General features: G+C 39.9%; 2 protein-coding genes across 2 annotated transcripts in view; one reads left to right on the top strand and one right to left on the bottom strand.

Annotated features, from left to right (window-relative positions):
* LOC146462365 (dynein axonemal heavy chain 3-like) overlaps window positions 1–1056 on the bottom strand; it is a 90528-nt gene extending 89472 nt beyond the window's left edge. Inside the window, exons 1-2 of the mRNA XM_085085703.1 lie at window positions 765–1056; window positions 569–667 (exon numbers count right to left, since the gene is read on the bottom strand). Coding sequence (XP_084941829.1) covers window positions 569–667; window positions 765–779 — 114 coding nt within the window. The 5' untranslated portion in view covers window positions 780–1056. The remainder of the gene's footprint in view (window positions 1–568; window positions 668–764) is intronic.
* Window positions 1057–6076: 5020 nt separating this feature from the next.
* On the top strand, window positions 6077–17206 carry LOC146462367 (F-box and WD repeat domain containing protein 10B-like). The gene is made up of 12 exons (XM_085085695.1): window positions 6077–6772; window positions 6923–7620; window positions 8770–9023; window positions 10361–10561; window positions 11208–11252; window positions 11437–11513; window positions 11783–11850; window positions 12730–12810; window positions 13496–13638; window positions 14378–14438; window positions 14523–14620; window positions 14956–17206. The coding sequence occupies exons 1-12, from the start codon at window positions 6226–6228 to the stop codon at window positions 15887–15889; spliced, it is 3207 nt and encodes a 1068-aa protein (XP_084941821.1). The 5' UTR covers window positions 6077–6225; the 3' UTR covers window positions 15890–17206.
* Window positions 17207–19066: the final 1860 nt, after the last annotated feature.

Raw genomic sequence — 19066 nt, forward strand, 5'->3', positions numbered from 1 at the left:
CACCCTTGGGTTTATTTTGTAATTAATGTATAAGTTTCCTATTTCATGCGGTGTTTTACCGCCAAAATGTCCAGACTTTTTCAGCGTGTGGCTACCCTAACAGATCTTGTTATGAATTTCTCTTAAATATGAATAATCGTGTAAATAAACAAACAAGAATGGCTATGATATCGTTGCGGTGATCACAAATTTCATTCTACACGGTTCAAATCACAAAACGTTGTACCTGTCCTCGAATCCGTTGATTCACTAACAACAATTCCCTTTTAATCCTTTTCTTTTCCTCTTCTTTAAAATGTTTTAGAGCCTGCATGGCAACTACATAAAAGCGATCTCGACTTCCTGTGCTAGATAAATTATGAATGACCATTCTTCCATCAGCTAATTATTTTCACACAACATGTTGTGTTTTTTCATCCAGAGAGATTTTACACATTAACGAAACAATGGTTCTAGCTATCGCAGCAGCTGGTTTTTAAGCACCTAATTAAAGTGAAATATCTCGAAGGAAAGTTAAACAACGACTTCGTTATTGTTATATTGCAGCAGCTGCAAAAATAAAACGAACCTGGTACAATTCAGACGGCGTTTCGTGAGATGGCGGGAGAGGGGGTAATCCCGGCAGACCGCGGGTTTGCGAACAACTGAACACTCCACTCTCGGCATACTGAAATTAAACGCACACAGTTTATTAAACACCGTTTGAAAACAATCCATAAACGCAAAATAAACACTGTGAAATACAATCGGATATGTCTACTTGCCTTTACTCTCTGCATTTTGAAGGATGCTGACTTCTGAAGTATCGAAGATCGAATCTGGAGAGTTGTGGTAAAACCAAATTCAATTTGACTGTTTAGTTAACCGCAATTCGGGCAAGAGTGTTAATCGCTTCTTGCCATCATAATTCGGAAACTTTACTACATCTTGGATCAGTTCCTGGATGTCTAATCCTGAAACGTTTGAGAAGAAACTCTAGAAGTGCCGCAACTTCGCGTTTCCTAGTAGCTAACTTTTGGCTTGACACTTTTTCCGATTTTCATCATCCGGGACTCGCAGTTGCCATGTTTACCCATTGTTCTCGTCACGTTGCTAAGTCCTCCCGCGGGAACGCGCGTAACTCAAATTTTCGCAGACTAACGCAACGCAACGTGTAACGCATTCCCCTTGGCTAAATGATAAACAATGCTTTTACGACAATGTTAAAAAAATAAAACCTTTGTTAAACTTGCTTATTTTTTTTTTTCAATGTGAAATAGTTTATTGAGGAATGGTCAGTCAGTCATCCGACAACAACAATGTATCTTAACATATACTTATTACAAAATTTTTTTTTTTTTTTTTTTTTTTTTTTTTAGATTTTTAAAACCTTTTCCGGAAGTTTGGCTTAAAATTTAAGCAAATAAAATGTACTGGGCCCGGTTGTTCAAAAGCCGAAACGACAAAAAGGTTCACAGTTCCGAAAACAGAAAAATTAAATTTCAAAACCCGCGCGAGTTTTTGAAGAATAAATATACATACTTTTCTTAATAAAAGTTAATTGACCACCGAAGTGTCATAATCTCCAAAAGCAAAGGCGCGAACTCACCATTCTGAGTGTCAAAAGATCGTAAGAGCGTTGTGAGAAGGGACAAGTTCACTACACAAGCAGGATAGTAAGAATAGCAGCAAATTTCAGGTGAGAAAAGCAAGAAATAAGGGTATTATCTAGATCACTATATTCTTAATATTATTGTTTTTCTATTTTTGATTTTATGTTATACACGGCCCCACAGACTAAGCTTGTAACTTTAACTGTCACCGTGTTTAAATAAAGGTTGTATACCGCATGTATGTACCAGGGAAGACATCTTGTGGTTGTATGTATCTTATTACATGAAACAGACAGCAAGGAATAATATTTGTACTAGGCTAGTGAATCACCCGTATTCACACAAGATCACTGTAATAATCTGTTATATGAGAAGAACAACTTGCTTTTACACGTTTACTTAGTTTACGTTGTGAGAGCCATTTTTAGGTTATGAAGTTGTCCTGTGGGTTTTCTGTGGTTGTTCCTGTGAGCTTCCGTGTGCTTTCGTTGATGTGCGACAGATCTTTGTTATTCGGCCAAGAGAGAAACGTCAAACTTCTTCTTCTTCTTCTTCTTCTTCTTCTTCTTCTTCTTCTTCTTCTTCTTCTTCTTCTTCTTCTTCTTCTTCTTCTTCTTCTTCTTCTTCTTCTTCTTGTCCTTCTTCTTCACTGTAACATCGGTTTATTTTGCACTGCGGTCTGGATAAAGTGTTATTTATAGGTAGATGTAACAAGTTATTTCCCAGTATCGACCAGTATGAAGGCTGAAATAGTGACCTATATTGGCCCATGATGATCCATATTGGCTAATATTGGCCCCTCTATTGACCCATATTGACTAATGTTGACCTTTGGTGACCTATATTGGCCAATAATGGCCTACGTTGATGACCTTTATTGGTAGTAAAGCTTGTTGTCGTTGTTGTATATAGGCCCATGGAGCCCCATATTGACCTATATTTGCCAATATTGACCTATGGTGATTCATATTGGCCAATATGGGCCTATATTGACCTATATTGGCTAATATTGGCCTTTGGTGATATTGGCCCATGGTGTCGGCATGTTGGTCAATAAGTTAGCGTATGATCAGCCAAATTGGACTATGATAGTGCATATTGCCAATATAAATCCAATGTAACCGATATTGGCCCATGGTCACCACTATTGGCCAACATTGATCCATGATGGCCCATACTGGCCAATACTGGTCCGTGTCGAACCATATTGGTGGGTCAAGATTGGGCCGTTCTTGGCCTATATTTACTTTTGGTGGTTCATATTGACCTATAGAGGCGCTTCGTAGTATAGCAGTCCATATTATACCACACTGATCCGATACGTTGGTGTAGTTGGACAATACACTGCCGTTCCTCAGGTTCTTCCTTCCCCTCTCCAGTCGTAGAAAGCCCTTTGCTAGCAGTATTATATGGAAGCAGGTAGTACACGTGTTCTTTTTGCGTGCATGCGCGTGTTTCACGTAGTTAGCCGACTCGTAACTCGCGTTCGTGACTCACGTAAAACACTCGCGTGAAAACCAAAGAAAGGAACCTGCTCAAAGGCTTCATTCTTGATGCTTGTTCTTCAGAAATTTTTCACGCTGCGTAGTTTTTGTTGCACTTGTGCAATGCAACTTGTTTTCACCCTCGAGTTTATGGTAAAAATCCTGAGCCAGTATAAACTAGCTAGAGGTGATATCGAATTGGAACCTAACAGTTTATCTAAAGCAAATTATGTTTTAGTTTTAAAAGTCGACAAAACAGACAAAAGTAACTAACGTTAAGTAGACATTCGTCCTGGTTTCAGATTGCGAATACGCGAATTAAATTCGAATCTCATTGGCCCAATGGTCATTGACTTTCAACCGATCGTGAGCGCTACGTCTTTGAAAGTAAAATCATTGAACCTTTTTAGTCTTTTTGTCGTTAACCTGACCTAAATTGATCTTTGTTTTCCGACTGCAATCATCCTCTTTTCTATTAAAGCGATTAAACCGAGTACTTTTCCCGTTCGCGTTCTTGTCGATGAGCCGGCAGCAATCGGCGCCTGACGCCTCGTTGATATTTTTCGCGGCACAGAAAAAACTCGTCGCTTTTAAGTCTTACTGTTAATTAGGTTATACTGCTCCTGAGCCAGGAGACTCTCTTTTAGACAGCAGCTGCTAAAAGGACCAAATTAAACAAGTCATGATGATCACAAACTGAATTAGTGACTCGGAATTAATGACTTGGACCCGGAATTAACAATTGGTCCTGAGTAGTCATTTGTAATTGGCAGACTAACCTCATTGTTATTGACCATCGGATGAGCTTCTGTGTACAATGACTTTCCAAGAACAAAAGAGGCCCACTTATACACCCTTCCTCAAGATAAACAGTCCCACAGGACCTCGAATAACGATAAGGACGCCATAACAACTAGAATAAACAAAGCCACTTTTATGCTAATCGCTGAATCGTTACCAAACTCAAACGAAACACCAAGTCATATTCGGCGAAAGGTGAAAACAAGCGATCGTGATCGCGGGAAGTAAGCGCAATGGGGACTCTTGAAGTCATTCCGGAAGGTAGTTTCATTGTTTTATAGCCTGCTATTTTATAAACTGAAAGACAGTTTTTCACGCCGCACTAATTAACTTTTAATAACCATAGATGCACACTTCTCTACTTAAAATCTCAAGCGCAATGAAGTTTCAATCGATAACCGGGTCTCCTCCTTTATCACTAAAATATTTTCTTTGCCTGACAGTCTCTGTTTATAAACGTTGACGTAGAATATTCTTATTTCTAAAATGATTAAGATTAAAAGTCTTAGCTTCTCTCTCCGGCTTTCTAGTGACCAAATGATTAGCTGTTTATATTTCATTGACCACATCGACGACATATCTCTCGACTGCTTTTCTTATTGTCTAAACTCTGCTGAAAACTTTTTAAAATCTTTGAAACACAGGGCAATAAGCACCAGATTTCTAGGCAATAACTGGGTGCTCGAAGAAAACTTACTTGTTCAGTACGAAATTTTAAACATTACTGAAGCACGAAATTTAGCTGAGTGGACTTACAAACGAGTTTACTTTTCATAACTGGTAGTTTCAAAACTTAACAAGTTCGAAACGGGGTACGTTCAAATTAAATGGGAATCATTCTGAGAAAACGCCGGGTTTCTAACTAAACAAACCAAGAATATCGTTTCTATTAAGTGCCCAGTTACGGTATAAGTTTTATGACTTAATAAAAAAAATTAATCTGTCACAAATGTTTTTCGGTCAACTTTGAAATCTTGACATACGTCTGTCACTTTCAGTTTTATTTCATCATATTTTAATTACCTTTCAAATGTTCATCTCTATTTTAATTGCCGAATTTATATTAAATGGGACTATCACGTTAAGGGGAAACTTGTCTTTGAACAAGAAACTGGTCGAAAATGTAAATTTCCAGTACTGTTTATTTTGTCTATTTAAATGTATCTCGTGAAAACCCCCTCGGTTAAATTCGTGGAATTAAAGACGAGATTTTTTTTAAATGTTAAATGAAAAGCGTATTTCTATCAACACTGCTATAGCTCGTTTCGAAACGGCTCTTTTTTTTATTCCGGTTATAACCCCCCCCCCCCCCTCCGAATAAGCTCCTCCGCTTATAAGCCCATCTAAAACCCCTTACGAAGTTGTGTAAGCCCAGGGCTTATAAGCGGCAGTTTACGGTATTTTGTGATAACATGATCTCAGTCAAATGGAATTCACGAACACCCAGATTTCGCTGATCTGTAGCTCTGTTTAAATTCATTTTGCATCAATATTATGCGGCACCAGTCAATTCGAACCACCACTGAAGGGGGTGTTTGAAGGACAAGGTCAGTCGCCTTTGTTTGCCTTGAATAGCTCACTCTAAACGGGCTTCAAAGTAGTTTTTTAATTTATCTCTGTTTATGTATATGTCTGCAAAGCATGAACAGTGATTGAAAATTTGTCTTCGAGAAGCGGCCTTGGAGCACTTAAGGTTAGGGGAGGGCATTTGAACGGCTTTTGGGGCCCGGGAGCCGCGAATTTGAACAAGCCGATATTCAAAAGTTCAGTGCCCGGGGAGGACCGACAGGGAACTTGTTGAAGTTTCGAAAAGTGAGTCAGAATGGTTTCCTTAATCTTTTCCTCTGTTTACTAGAGCCGAAAAAAAAAAATGCCAAATACAATAACCCTAACAATGCAATACAATACTTAGTTTATTATTCTATAGTTTTCCGAAGTTTAAAATCTTGCGTGAAACAATATTACTGTAGTTCTTGATTGCAATGGAATGCGTGTCACGTCCGGCTACATATGAAAGGAATATCCAAGAATCTTTATATGTCTCATTGGTCTACAAGTAAGTCACAAGCAACAAGTTGTCTGGTTTTCATAGGAAATAAAAGTGTTTTTTTTTTTCCAGTAGTAGACCACGTTGTGGTTGTTTTATTTTATTTTGGAAAATTTTTGTGTTTAGAAGCCATCACGCCATAGGTTGCTAGGTTACCAAGTCAAGGATGAAAACAGTCGCGATTGAACAAAAGAACAGTTGATACAAGCCAAACGTGACTTTTATAATAATTGCCTAATCCAAAAGAACATTTGTTTAATTGCCGTTTGTTCTTATCGTAGAAATCTTCTCTAAACCAAGAATGCGTCAGCCAGAACGAAGCTCCAGCCTTTACCAGCTTAGTATCAGTAGAGCGCCTCAACTTCGTTGTGTCAACAGCCCAGTAAAATCTTGTGGAATTTGCGAGGATTGTTGTTTAGGCGCGAAATTGAATCATACCAAAGAATGGTTTTGCCGTTGCGGAGAACCAGTTAAGAGGACGTACCTTCTTGGTCTTGTTAAACGATTTGATTCCATGGATTTGCTGGAATATATCACTTCGCTGCTACAATCGTTTCAGTACAAAGACTTCACTTACATGCGATCACGAAGCAAACCCAGTTTGATCGTGGATACTTCATGCCCGCCAACAAACCACGCGTTAAATGAAAACGAATTATCAGATACTGTGGACAATTATTTGGAATGGTTTTCAGCGAGTACTTATTGGACTAAGGCGAATTATTTGCTGGGTTTGATGCAGTTGTGTGATACACATCTTCTACATATTTTGGCAACCAAGACTAGGGCTTTGTGTGAAAGAGAACGTCGGAAACAAAGAGCTCTCGAGGATGGATTGATTGATAGAGGTTTGTAAATTTTTATAACATTATATTAACAGATAGTCATGCGTTGGTTCCGTGACCATATCATAATTGAAGTATAGTAACTCCTTGATGTGGTGATTGCGTGACGTGACGTTTCGATGACGCCATAATTCGTTTTTTTTTTTTTTGCAGATGATGATGAGTACATGTCTCTGTACAGTCATGTGTCTGGAAGTACTACTCAACCTGTAACAGAGACAGAAAGCAACAAATCTCTGCCAACAAGATCATTAGTAAGCCGTTCAGGAACTTCGGGTATTCATGATACTGACACACCTGTAGATATTTACTCGGTATCGACTGAGGATGTTGAACTACGTCAATGTAAAACTCCTACAGAATCAAGAAGCGTATCAAAATCTCAATCCTATAGGGAAACACTCTCTGCCGACGTACATTCTGATGTCAGATCTCAAGTTTCCGCAGGGTATGTTGGGAGTCCCCCATCTCCCTGTCGAACTAGATCTATCCCACCTTCCAGGCAATCTCTAAGAAGACATCCTGATGAAATGACCGATTTTGAACGGGAATTCTTCAGTGAGGACTACATGTCTGGTGATGAAGGTGAAGATGAGAATTTTGTCAATACTTTGGATCCGTCAGGCCAAGAAAGTGAATCTCTTATTCAAGATAATTTGTGTTCGGAAAAGTACAAAGACTTCCTGAGGTGTTTGCCCGTGCACCTGTCCAAGCGAATCTTAGGAATGTTAGACAAGAGCAGTTTAACAAACTGTCTGTGTCTGAGTAAACACTGGAGAGTTCTCGCTGAGGAAGTAAAGCAGGATTATATGGTCCACCAGCTGATGACTGAAGAGATCATGCTTATGCAGGTCAGCATAATAAAATGTATTAGGCCTATTCCAAACGTCATGCTACTGCTGTGCCAAACTAAATTCAAGAATTTAATTCGACTTAAACACGGCAGTATCATGACGTTTGAAACCATTTAGTTAGGCAGGGTGAATTAAGTTTGGCACAGCTATTTAGCACGGCAGTAGCACAGTAGGCCCTGTCAATTGCCACATGGCAGTAGCGCGACGTGGTTTCAAATGGCGTGCTATTGCTGTGCCAAACTAAACTCATAAATTATTTTAATGTATTTTGGGTTAATTTGCTCGTTCTGGGCATTTCTATATTTTAGGATTTGGCGCGACTGAATTAAATTCGACTTTTGAAACCACTGCCGTGCTTAACTGCAGTGCCACTGCCAGGTCAAATTATTGATTTAAGTTTGGCTTGGCAGTAGCGCGACATTTGGAACAGGCCTAACCGTGGTTTCATTTAGATTTTCAACAGTTTGGCAAGAGGTTAGTGAATGTGCACTGGGCAGTTAACTTGAATATGGCCTAATTTTGTTGAAGACGTTGGTACTCATATCAAAAGCACCATGTGTTCATTATAAAATACAGACTGCAGGCTACAAGTTGTGCAGTTACATTGCATGCATATGCAGACTAAAGCTATCCCAGGACTTAAATTAGGTTTCAGTGACTGGATCGAAAATGATTTGATACCTGATGATACCTGAAATGTCAGCTTTCTATTCGCACTAACCCCGTGTGTGTACATTCGTAAAGAGATATCTAAATTCCAAGTGTTATCATGTTATTATTATTATTGTGATGATGATGATGATCATGATGTAATGATGATGATGATCATGATCATAATGTCTGGTGATGTTGTCCCTCTTTTGTGAAAATGGTAGGCACATGTACATTGTGATTGGTTCCCAATAATATCCAGCCAAGAAAAGAACATTGAGAATGGTGACACATTTTTTCGGGCAACTTTCCCTCCATGGGATTTACAGAAACTGGGGGCTTTAGGAACCAGTCCCATCAATGCAGAATCAAACCAACATTTTTGTGTGGATTCTTGGTGGCAAAAGGTTTGGGTTCCTTTTGGTTTTAGGGAATCCTCACCTCTTTGCACTCACAATATTTTGATATTGAAATTCTAACCTGTGTTTGAATTAGGGAGCATCAGCCAAGGGTATGAACCCAAGATATGCAAAATTTGTGCCAGTTCATGTACCAGTTCATGTACCAGCTGTACCTTTGGACGTTGACGAGAACACCAGAGAAGTTCTGAATCTTGGTGGCAAACACCGTAAAGAGTTCAGGAGTAATAACTTGAAAGAATGTTATGAAGGGATTGCCACAAAGGAAGTTCAAATGGAAGAAAGAAACATCTATTGTGGGGCATATAATGTACTGGTGCTTCAAGACATGTGAGTAGAAACCTCATTAACATCCTCTGGTGATGGGTAGCTTTAGGTACTAAAAACTGGCTGCATTATACACGAGGATAATAAAATCATATTAAAAAAGGCTTAATTAAATTGGATAAATTATGCAATTCCAGGGTTTTGATTCAGGCCTAGTGGCCATCCATCAAATGGTTTTTGTTGTAAAATGAAATCAGCATGATATAACAATATTTCTTGGTTGTTCTTAATAAACACTTTTAACACTCGCCTTACACTTGCTGGATATGGGATAAGATGATTATAGTCAACTCAACTCTGTTCTCCTCGTTGGCTGCATGTCTATCATCTTATATCCAACGTGCCCTCAATTGACTACTTCCTAGTTATGCAAAGTTATTCCATTTGTTACTTTCATGCAACTTCATTTTGACAGAGTTGTTTGTGTTAAGTTGAGGGTTAAGGGCTTAGTAGGCAATGCTTTATGATAAAAGTTTAACGGGAAAATTTCCGTTAGCTGCGTGGCACTTGTACTTATAAAAAGGGAAAGGTAAAATATAGTTCTCGAAGACGAGTGTTCAGTGCCAATATGTAGAAATTATTCCAGACGTTTCGGGCTTAGCCCTTCATCAGTGGAAAAAGATTTACATAAATCTTTTTCCACTGATGAAGGGCTAAGCCCGAAACGTCTGGAATAATTTCTACATATTGGCACTGAACACTCGTCTTCGAGAACTATATTTTACCTTTCCCTTTTTATAATGCTTTATGATGTCTATTATAAATAGAGTAGCAGTCATTTCAATGGGCCTGCAATTTTGACCAAATTCCTCAGCTCGGTGGGCTTAGTGGGGCCAATCCATATATTTGCCCCCTCCCCCCCCTCCCACCCCTGCAATGTTGATGAACAAAGGTGAATCAATGTGTGAGATGTCTGAAAGTTCTTATGCTTAATACTAAATATAGGGTAAAGGTAGGGTATTAGGAGTGAGTGTCTTTTAATCCCACAGAGATGCTGTCGGGGCATTACGAAAAGCACTAAGAAAAGCCAAGTGTCCCAAACCCATTTGGCCCGGACTGTAGTTTATGTTAATCGCACTGTAAAAATGTTAAGTGTGATTCATACAAGTTAGATAGCAATTGAATCTGCAGTCTGTTCGACGTTTAGGCCTTTAGAACTTCACTCAAAGTGGAATGTATTGTTGTTTCTATGGTAATTTGGCTAACTTCCAAAGTTATGACTTTTTCCAGTTTTTCACAACTGACACAACTAAAAGGTGACATTTAAATTGGGCTTCACACTCCAATATTATTATTTTAACTGAATATTGTTGGTGAAGCCTACAATTTTGTGTTTGCAGGGAAGACCCCAACCGATGTGCAAATTTCAATGGAGGACGGCTAGTAGCTTCTGGGTCTTACGACAGGCGAGTGAGACTTATAGATGCTTCAACGGGAAAGTGTGAGCGGACTATCCAAGGCCATGCGGGATCCATTCGCTGTGTTTATGTGTCGGAAGAAAGAGGAATTGTGCTTAGTGGAGGATACGACACTTCAATAAGGTAAGTGATTGGATGGCCAGTTGCTTGTTAAAGCATTTAACAAGAAAAATTAAGAGTAACGTTATTCAACATTTCGACGTATCCAACATCATTATCAAGAATGGAAAATCGAATTAAAAATTGAATCTAATGAGATTCAATTATTCAAAACTCAACTCTTTTTTACAACTTTGACATTAACTTTACTCTTAATTTTCTTAATAAGGTAAGTCATCACTGGTATTAATGTCACAGTCAACAGTATCCTTTTGGAATTCATAGGAGGGGAGACATGGCATGAAATATAATTTTCGTATCAGAATTTTATGTCAGGCAGCATTAAAACAAAGTTTTTTCCTTGAAATTCACGGATGAAGATGCAAGATGCAAGTTTTAATGATTATGCACTCTGACAGCAAATAATTATTGATGCCCAACAAATAACTCCAGTGCCTGCTAAGTGGGCTAGGTATTTATCCTAGTGTAATTAACTTATACAGTAAAGAATTTAAAAATTGTCAAATACTTGTGAAATGTTTGTGACTAGTCTGACGTGGCATTTCGTCTCGGCCAAGAGACTCTTCTGAGACCTATTTAGTTTAGTTTGTAATATTAATTATCTGTAACTGTGTTTACCAATTGACAAAATGTTTGTTTGTTTTTTTAGATGCTGGGATATAGGAAGAGGGAACTGCAAGTGTATATTCAGAGGGTAGGTCAAAACAAACCTGTCTATGACTTGTGTGTTTTCGGCAAAAATAAGTGAAGATTGACAATGAGTAAGTGAATTTGTGAAAAGGGTAAAATTGCATAAATCTTGCTAAATTATAGCTTCTGTTAGTTTAGCTTTTTTCTGAAGTTTCAATAATTGTTTTTTTGTTTTGTATGTACTACAGACACAGAGGCTCTGTACTTTGCATTGCGCTCCATGGAAACCATTTGGCCTCTGGGTCCAGAGACAAGAGTGTAAAAGGTAAGCTACTGTACTAATCAGCTTTAATTTTGAGCAGCAAATTTAAAGCTTCTTATTCTAGATTAGCTATAATTGTATTGCTTCAGGCCTTCAGATGCAATATGGAGCAAAGGAGCATGCAGTGAGCATGCAACATTCCTTGTAACATCATGAGATTCCAGTCTTTTTTATGTCTGTATTAAGAGTGAAAGAAATCAAATTGTCTTTGGAAAGGTTTTGATGTTTCTAAAAAGAAAGTAACAAAGACTTACATGTGCCTCTCTTTGTAGTTTGGAACTTTGCTACTGGGAAGTGCCGACGGACGTTTCGCCATCGACACGTGGTACAAACAGTTCATGTAAGCGAGACGATTCTCATTTTTTTGTGTTTTCCTTTGTACAGCACACTCATCTTTTGTTAGAACGGTTTTCAATTGAGTGTCGTAAACCAAAACCAAAACCATTTGTTTTGGTTTTGTTTCTCAAGTTTCGTCAACAAGTCATAGAGGGTCTAAAGCAAACCCAAAGCCGCAAACGCACAATTACTTTTGACGGTCAACTGAAAACCACTCTAACTAGTTACTTTTTGATTTATGCTACTTGTGGGTTCTTTGGGAGGGGCGAGGCAGGGGTAAAAGCAGCTCTTGCCTCTTTGCAGTCTTTCTGGTTGAAAATCATGATGTCACATTACTCTTTTTTTTTTCCATTTATTTCTCTATTTCTCTTAAGTTTGCCCCCAGTTGCCAAACTAATGCTGTTTATTGTTTCCCAGTTCCCACTCCCTCTTTATGGGGTTTTGTATACACCCTATTTGAGTATTAAGGGCCTGACAAAAATTGAAATTGATGAATAAAAAACGCAGTTCTTTTAGAACCTTCGTTTTGCGTTAATACAACCCTTACGTAAAATTACCAAATTGGGAATTGCATTGAGAAACTAAACACAAGAGAGTAAAAAAAAATTAAACGCTGCTCCGTTTGGATTCAGGGTCGTCTCGATTGCTCGACTTCATACCAGACAAACCGAGCGAGTTAAAAACATTTCTCATTGGGTTGAAGAAACGTGCAATCTTTTAAGTTTAAGCGTGTTCATTGTGTACCCGTTGCGGTTGCCCAAGATTCCTATTCCATAACATTGATTCACTGATGCTCGCTAACATCGAGAGAATGAGTATGAAGCGTCAGTTGATTCCTCGCCATTTTTGTAAACAGTGTCTTGTATCTTCCTTGATTCTGTAGGTCTCTGATACGCTTGTTGTGAGTGGATGTGAGGGTGGAAAAGTTAAAGTCTGGGACATTGAACAGGCATCACTCGTCAAGGTATTGTTAAAACCAGAAATCTAAAAAAAGAAGAAAAATCGTACCAGGTGTTTATAACGAAAACGTCCCGCAATAAGCGTTCGTGCTAGTATAACCAGCTGTTGAAATAACACTGTTGAACAATATATATTCTAATATAGTGCTTCCCTTGTTGTTTTTGAAAAGTGTAAGCTTATATATTTAGTTCATATCTTAAGCTATGGAACTATTCTCAACGAAACTCCTATTTAGATGGCTGAAAGATAACATCTTCACTCAACTTGCTTTAAGAATGTTGGACAACTTTCTAACCAAATCAAGAGCTTCAGAATCTTGAGCAGTTTTTTATTTGGTCCACCGTCAAAAGATGTCACGTGTTTCGCTCAGAAAACAACTCGCAGTATAAAATGCCCGGTTTTAAACGTAATTGGAAAGCAATTGACACTGCTGGAAAGGGTACCTTAAAACTAGTAAAAAGGCCAAGTTTGTGAGTCTTGTCTTTTAAAATAGTGAAGACGTGAAATTTTTATAGACGTTTGTATGGAGACGGGCAAATTTTTCCCGTCTTCATAAAAACGTCCACGAGAATTCCTGAATTTAAGGAACTGCGCCTTCGCTTCCACGTTTTCCCGCGCTTTGCATGCACCGGTTGCGTGCTTTTATTGAGAGTTCTGATTGATTCATTTTATCATTGTGTCGTTTTCAGTCCCTTGACGGTCATCACGGAGCGATCACGTGTGTAAAGTTTGATGACTATCACATTATAACTGGCGGTTTGGATTGTTACGCTATGGCGTGGAGCGCTATTGGAAATCACAAGAAATGCTTGCAGGCATTTAGACACCCAAAGTACGTTCAGTTCCTCCCATTTTCAAACTATTTTTGTTGCACAAGAATTCGTTACGGGATGCACAATCGCAAACAATCTGTATTTTCCCGGGGGGGAGGGGGGGGGGGGTGGGAGAGGTACCCAATCAAGTTTTATATGGGAAAGCTTCTCCCCGATGTTCAAACCCTTAGCCTTTTATATGGCATTATTGACAAACCAGTTAACTATGGAAAATTGTACCCCTTTGTCATACCTACAGTTTATCTCCTTTCGGTGGATCTGTTTGAAATATTTTGAAAAGTCCTTTTGAATACCTAAACGACAGTTTTCCCTACGCTTTTTATACTTCAGCTCGTGGAAAAGGTAACGCTTTTGGTCTGAGTCTCCCCGTAACTCCATTATAGTTTAAAAACATGCAAATAAGGAAAGGTACAAGAAAAGCATAAATTAGAATGAACGGCTTAAACAAACACCTTGGTGCGGATGGAATCCGTTCATTCTAATTTATGCTTTTCTTGTAGCTTTCCTTATTTGCATGTTTTTAAACTAGTCTCTTCATAATGGAGTCACGATGACCCCGAAACGTCGAGTAATAAATCTTTCCTGGTTTTTTCTATGCCTTTGCTTTAGCAAATCCCTGCTGATCAAGTATTGTTCTTATGTACAACATTTCATAAACAAGACAATCCCATTTCGTGCTACACTTTTTGAGCATTCTAAATTGGCTCTCATTGTTTTTCTTGTGTTTAATATTTATAGGGAAGTTCTTTGCCTGGAATTCCTTTATTGTCGAGTTTTGACTGGTTCTGCCGACGGAAAGGTTCGTTGACTTTGGTTTTACGTGAGATTTACGAGCCTCCGAGTACCAATAATTGTAGCTTAATATTTTTTTTCTTGTTTGTAGCTACGCATCTGGAATCTCTTAAACGGCGACTGTTTGCGGATCATCCGCGGAAACAGCAAAAATGACCCGATCACAACAATCAGAGCTGCAGGAGATAGGTGAGTTGACTTTTGACAATTTTCTGAAAGTATCACCAGAGACAGCCTTGGGATAATTGCTCGTTCCAGAGTTGAAATGGAGCCGGGAGAAGAGTTTAAATTTGATTCCATCACAGCTTGACCTTCAGCCTGTTGTAAGCGTTAAGATAGTGGCAAGCGTCATGCGCGAAAAAAACTCTTGCCTTCTCTCCCAAGTCTTCCCACCTACTATCGTTCGCTCGCATAAGCGTAGCAGTTTTCCTCGCGCTGTTCTCCACTATTTGAACGCCTGGAACAAACCAGTTTGACCTTGGATGAGTGACTATTTATGTTCTTTCTTGTGTATTTCTTTTCAGAATGATTGTTAACACGCTGAGCAATCTTTTAATTTTCAACTTCGAAGCTGTACAGTGGGATTTCGGTTTGGAGCCCGAGCGACCGGAAGGATTAGGGAACCTGAACATTTACGCTAAGACTCCACCTCGGAGGCTGGCGCGATCTCACGTGCGTGCACACAAGCTTATGCGCGCTGACACAAGAGACAGTTTGCCTTCCCGGCCTCCTTCACGTGTGAAAACACCAACATATGACCTTAATATGATGTCCACATTGGCTCCACCAAACAGCTCACCACAAAGGATTTCAAGCGCTCCACCGCGAATTAAGCACCACGAAAGCACCTTAAACAGCATGAATGCGCATGTGCAAAGGATTTTAAAGGCGCACGACAAGGCGCACAAGGAACAAAAGGAAAAGCTTCGTCCCCAGTCCTCGCCGGCCTCGACTATTCGTAAATCACGTGAGTTGACAGAATATGACGTCAACCCGACAGACATCAACGGGGATCTGCGATCGAGCATGATAATTACAAAGGTTACACGCTCGCATCCTAAACCGCCCTTATTTCCAGACAATAGACGATCTCAGGTTATAACGCGAAGCCGCTCAGCACCTGCTTACCGCACACAGGTGCTGCCGCCAGGAAAGCGTGGCTGGACAACGTCTGCGGCAGAGCCGCTTAAAGCGCCGGAGAACAAAATAATGGTCACCGCTGAGCAAGCGCGGGAAAAAATCGCCAAGATGCGTCCGCACAGTGCGCAGGTGCAGTCGAGAAAAGAGTCTATTTCAATCAATCCGGTTAAGAGCCTGTCATCCTTGAATTTAAAGACTTACACCAGTCAGCTGCAGATCGAACAGAGGTTAATCCAGGGATCATTGCGTGACAAGCCAGGACGCGTGACAAAGGACGGTGCAAACCGTCCGAAGTCGTGTATTCCCTGTGTTCGGTAACACGATGGCGTTGGCCATCCGTGGTCGTTCAAATCTCTTCGATCGGGGACATTGCGAGACCAGATGCGTGGTATGAAAACGCTACACGCGGCAGGAACTGGGCGAAGGTGCTATGAGTTAACGATTGCTCTGCCTTGTTACAAGTTCTCGCATTACGAAGAAGAAGTATTGCACGCTTAATTTCTTCTGCTCTCAGTGTTATCTTCTACGCAATTTGTCATGTCGGGAGTACGTAGCAAGGAGAGTTGCCCCATGTTTTCCCAGTTTTGCGAGTTTGTTTAACGTGGCGTGTCGGAGGCAGCGCGATTGGGGCTAGGTTGCGAGTATTACCCCACCCCCACCCCTTCCTCTTTTGGGTTTCACGCGAGTGTCTTGTGACACTGTCTTATTTGCCGCAAAGCTGCCTGTTTTGAGCCGGAATGCGAGGTGATAAGAATGTCCCTTTTCTCGTCCCAAACCTCTGACTGGTGAGCGAGGTCGTAACTTGAGTCATTACAGACTGAGCATGTGCAACAGGACGACTGGGGCGTGACAACTAAATACTAGTATACACTCGTGTTTTGATTGTAACTTTCTTGCCTTGTCGTAAACGGACAGAGGAGGACGGTTAAATTAAAAATATCCCGTCAATATGCGTGATGAGAATCGGGTGTCGATATTTTGAAGCCCTCCTGATTTAGTCCCCAAATTGCATAAGCCCACGTTTACCACAAGTATAACGCAGTTGTGAAAACACGGCGGGTGAAACCCAAATAAGGAGGCCTTTAGGCAGACTTGAGTCGAGGATAACCACGTGACAGGTCTTTTGCCCATACTACCTTTTCTAAGGACGGTGCCTACTATAGTTACTGCGCATACGGTCTGTGCATCTCGAGATACTCGGGTTTCCCATGGGTGGTGCCTACTATTACAGGGATATTTTTGCGCGCTTTAAAACGATGCGGAGAAAGCAGAACTTAGCAAGTGATTTTGGTATCCAAAAAGAAAATGGGGGTAACCATGCATTTTTTCAGAGATAATAAAGCTTCAATTTGGAAAAAAGCGCCATACATTCCTTTGTATTTTGCTGCTTTTTAGAAAAATTGTTGCTTAGTTATCTCTAATTACTGCGCCTTTCAATAACATACGGACTCTGAACTTCAACCCAAGATAGGCCTCGTGCTTTTAATCAGTTAAGCGGCGACGCGTGCGCCTCTGGGACCAAGGGGTAAAAGTTTTACTGATTGGCTCTTGCGCTTCACAATTTTCTTTTAAGCTTTCTCTTGTAAGGTCATCTAGATCCTCCATTATAAGGAAATAAAATTAATTTTATTGGTATCTTGCTTGGTTTTTTTATTTGTCTTATTTCGTTTATCTTTTTTCATATATAGCCCAAATTATTGCCTGACGGTTCCATTCCCCGTACTTGGTCTCAATTTTCAACAAAGGAATATAATTGTGGCTACTGCCTTCTGGGAAGACGTACCCAGTCCGTAATCGGAAGCTTTCGGATTTGTAGAATTTACACGAAATTGGGTCGAGTTCAGACAGGTTGACGAGATCTCAGTCGGCTTTATTCGTACGAAAGATCCTTGTTTTTCAAATCAAAATGACTGCCGCGGCTATCATGCGTGAATTTTCAAGGTGGTTCTTGGAAGGAAAACAGGTTTTCAATACTGTAAATCAAAAGAGCAACTTCTAAGGAACACTCGGCTGCTTGAAAAGAGAAAATCAGTGAGTTCATAGCGGAGAAATTCTTGTTCGAGATTGTGTCAAGGCGAAACGTATGCGATCGCAAACAAGATCTGCAAATCATCACATGAGCTGAACGTTGTCGGAAATTTTTGTGTTCTCCTGGGAATTCACTTTACAAAATACTACAGGTTTGAATGTGAATTTTACCGTGCTTTATGTTAAATTGATCGATTTTTCATATTTCAAATGGCTCTGGCGAAATTTTCGAAAAACGTGCTCATTTTAACAGAATCGAGAAATTGTGCGTTAGTGACTCGCAGTAAACTGCGAGAGAGCAGTGCGATTATGGTTAAATCGGAGAATAGTATGTCCCATTTAGGCGTACTATTGTACGATTTACCACTAAGGTTTTTCCTATTTTACGATTGAAGTCTCCGATTCTACGATTTTACCGTAAGAGACTACGATTCTTCCTACTCTACGATTTTGCCTTAAGAGACTTAAGAAATGATTGTCCGATTCTACGATTCTTCCAATTCTACGATTTTACCATAAGACATTTTTTGGTCTCCACACACCAAAAAAGGGATGGACTGCATTGAGTCTGTACAGCGCCGCGCAGCGCGGTTTGTTAACAACGATTATAGCCGTTATAGTAGTGTATCATCTATGCTCACGGACCTAAATTGGCCCTCACTGCTACTGACGTAGCATATGTGATATCTGCATGTTTTATCAAATACATAGAGGTCTCGTTAACATCTCTCTCCCCCACGAGCTCACCTCTGTTCCCGCGTACAGCCGTACAAGGGCGAGTCATGACTTAAAGAAAAGTCTACCGTTCTCTTCAGTCGACGTCAGTTTACAAACCCTCATTTTATGTAAGATGACTAAGATCAATCCCAGCATGGAATGCATTACCACCTGACATCGTCAAGTCTGGCTCTTAAGGTGGATTGCTACTGTCGCGTAAATTTTACGTGCGTACAGAGGTGAATTTAGCTGGCTTTACGTACGTAAATAAAATAAGAAGGAATGTATGAGCCGCGTGCGTAAGCGTAAAAAGTTGAGTGCTGTTCAAGTTTTTACGTTTACGCACGCAGCTCATACATCGCTTCTTATTCTATTTACGTACGTAAAGCCAGCTAAATTCACCTCTGAACGCACGTAAAATTTACGCGACGGTGGAAATCCACCTTTACTCGGAATTTATTAGTTCTTTATATGTTCTGCATGTATAATTTAACCTATTGTGCGTCCGCTGGCCGCTCCATTGCCGGATTAGCTTTGCTAATGGAAATTATGCTAATTAAAGATTAAAAGATTAAAGATCGTGTTGTGTGCGTCTGTCCGCGTAAGGATGTTGTAGGTTGATTTACACGACGCGATTCGTGTTGTAGGCATGGCGTAAAGCGTGTCGCATGCGACAAATCGTAGGCAAAATCGTACTGTCTAAATCGCCCTAAAATTTGTATTACTATAGTCTTTGGGGCAACGAGTGAT

This window comes from Pavona decussata, unplaced genomic scaffold (genome assembly GCF_977016875.1).
Source record: "Pavona decussata unplaced genomic scaffold, jaPavDecu1.1 SCAFFOLD_189, whole genome shotgun sequence".
Classification (NCBI taxonomy): Eukaryota; Metazoa; Cnidaria; class Anthozoa; order Scleractinia; family Agariciidae; genus Pavona; species Pavona decussata.

What these genes read in the sequence shown, in the direction of transcription:
- LOC146462367 (XM_085085695.1), top strand. Translation starts at nt 6,226, where the DNA reads ATGCGTCAGCCAGAACGAAGCTCCAGCCTTTACCAGCTTAGTATCAGT. An exon ending in GGATGGATTGATTGATAGAG is followed by an intron (nt 6,773 to 6,922) that starts GTTTGTAAATTT and finishes TTTTTTTTGCAG; the next exon opens with ATGATGATGAGTACATGTCT. An exon ending in AACAGGCATCACTCGTCAAG is followed by an intron (nt 12,811 to 13,495) that starts GTATTGTTAAAA and finishes TGTCGTTTTCAG; the next exon opens with TCCCTTGACGGTCATCACGG.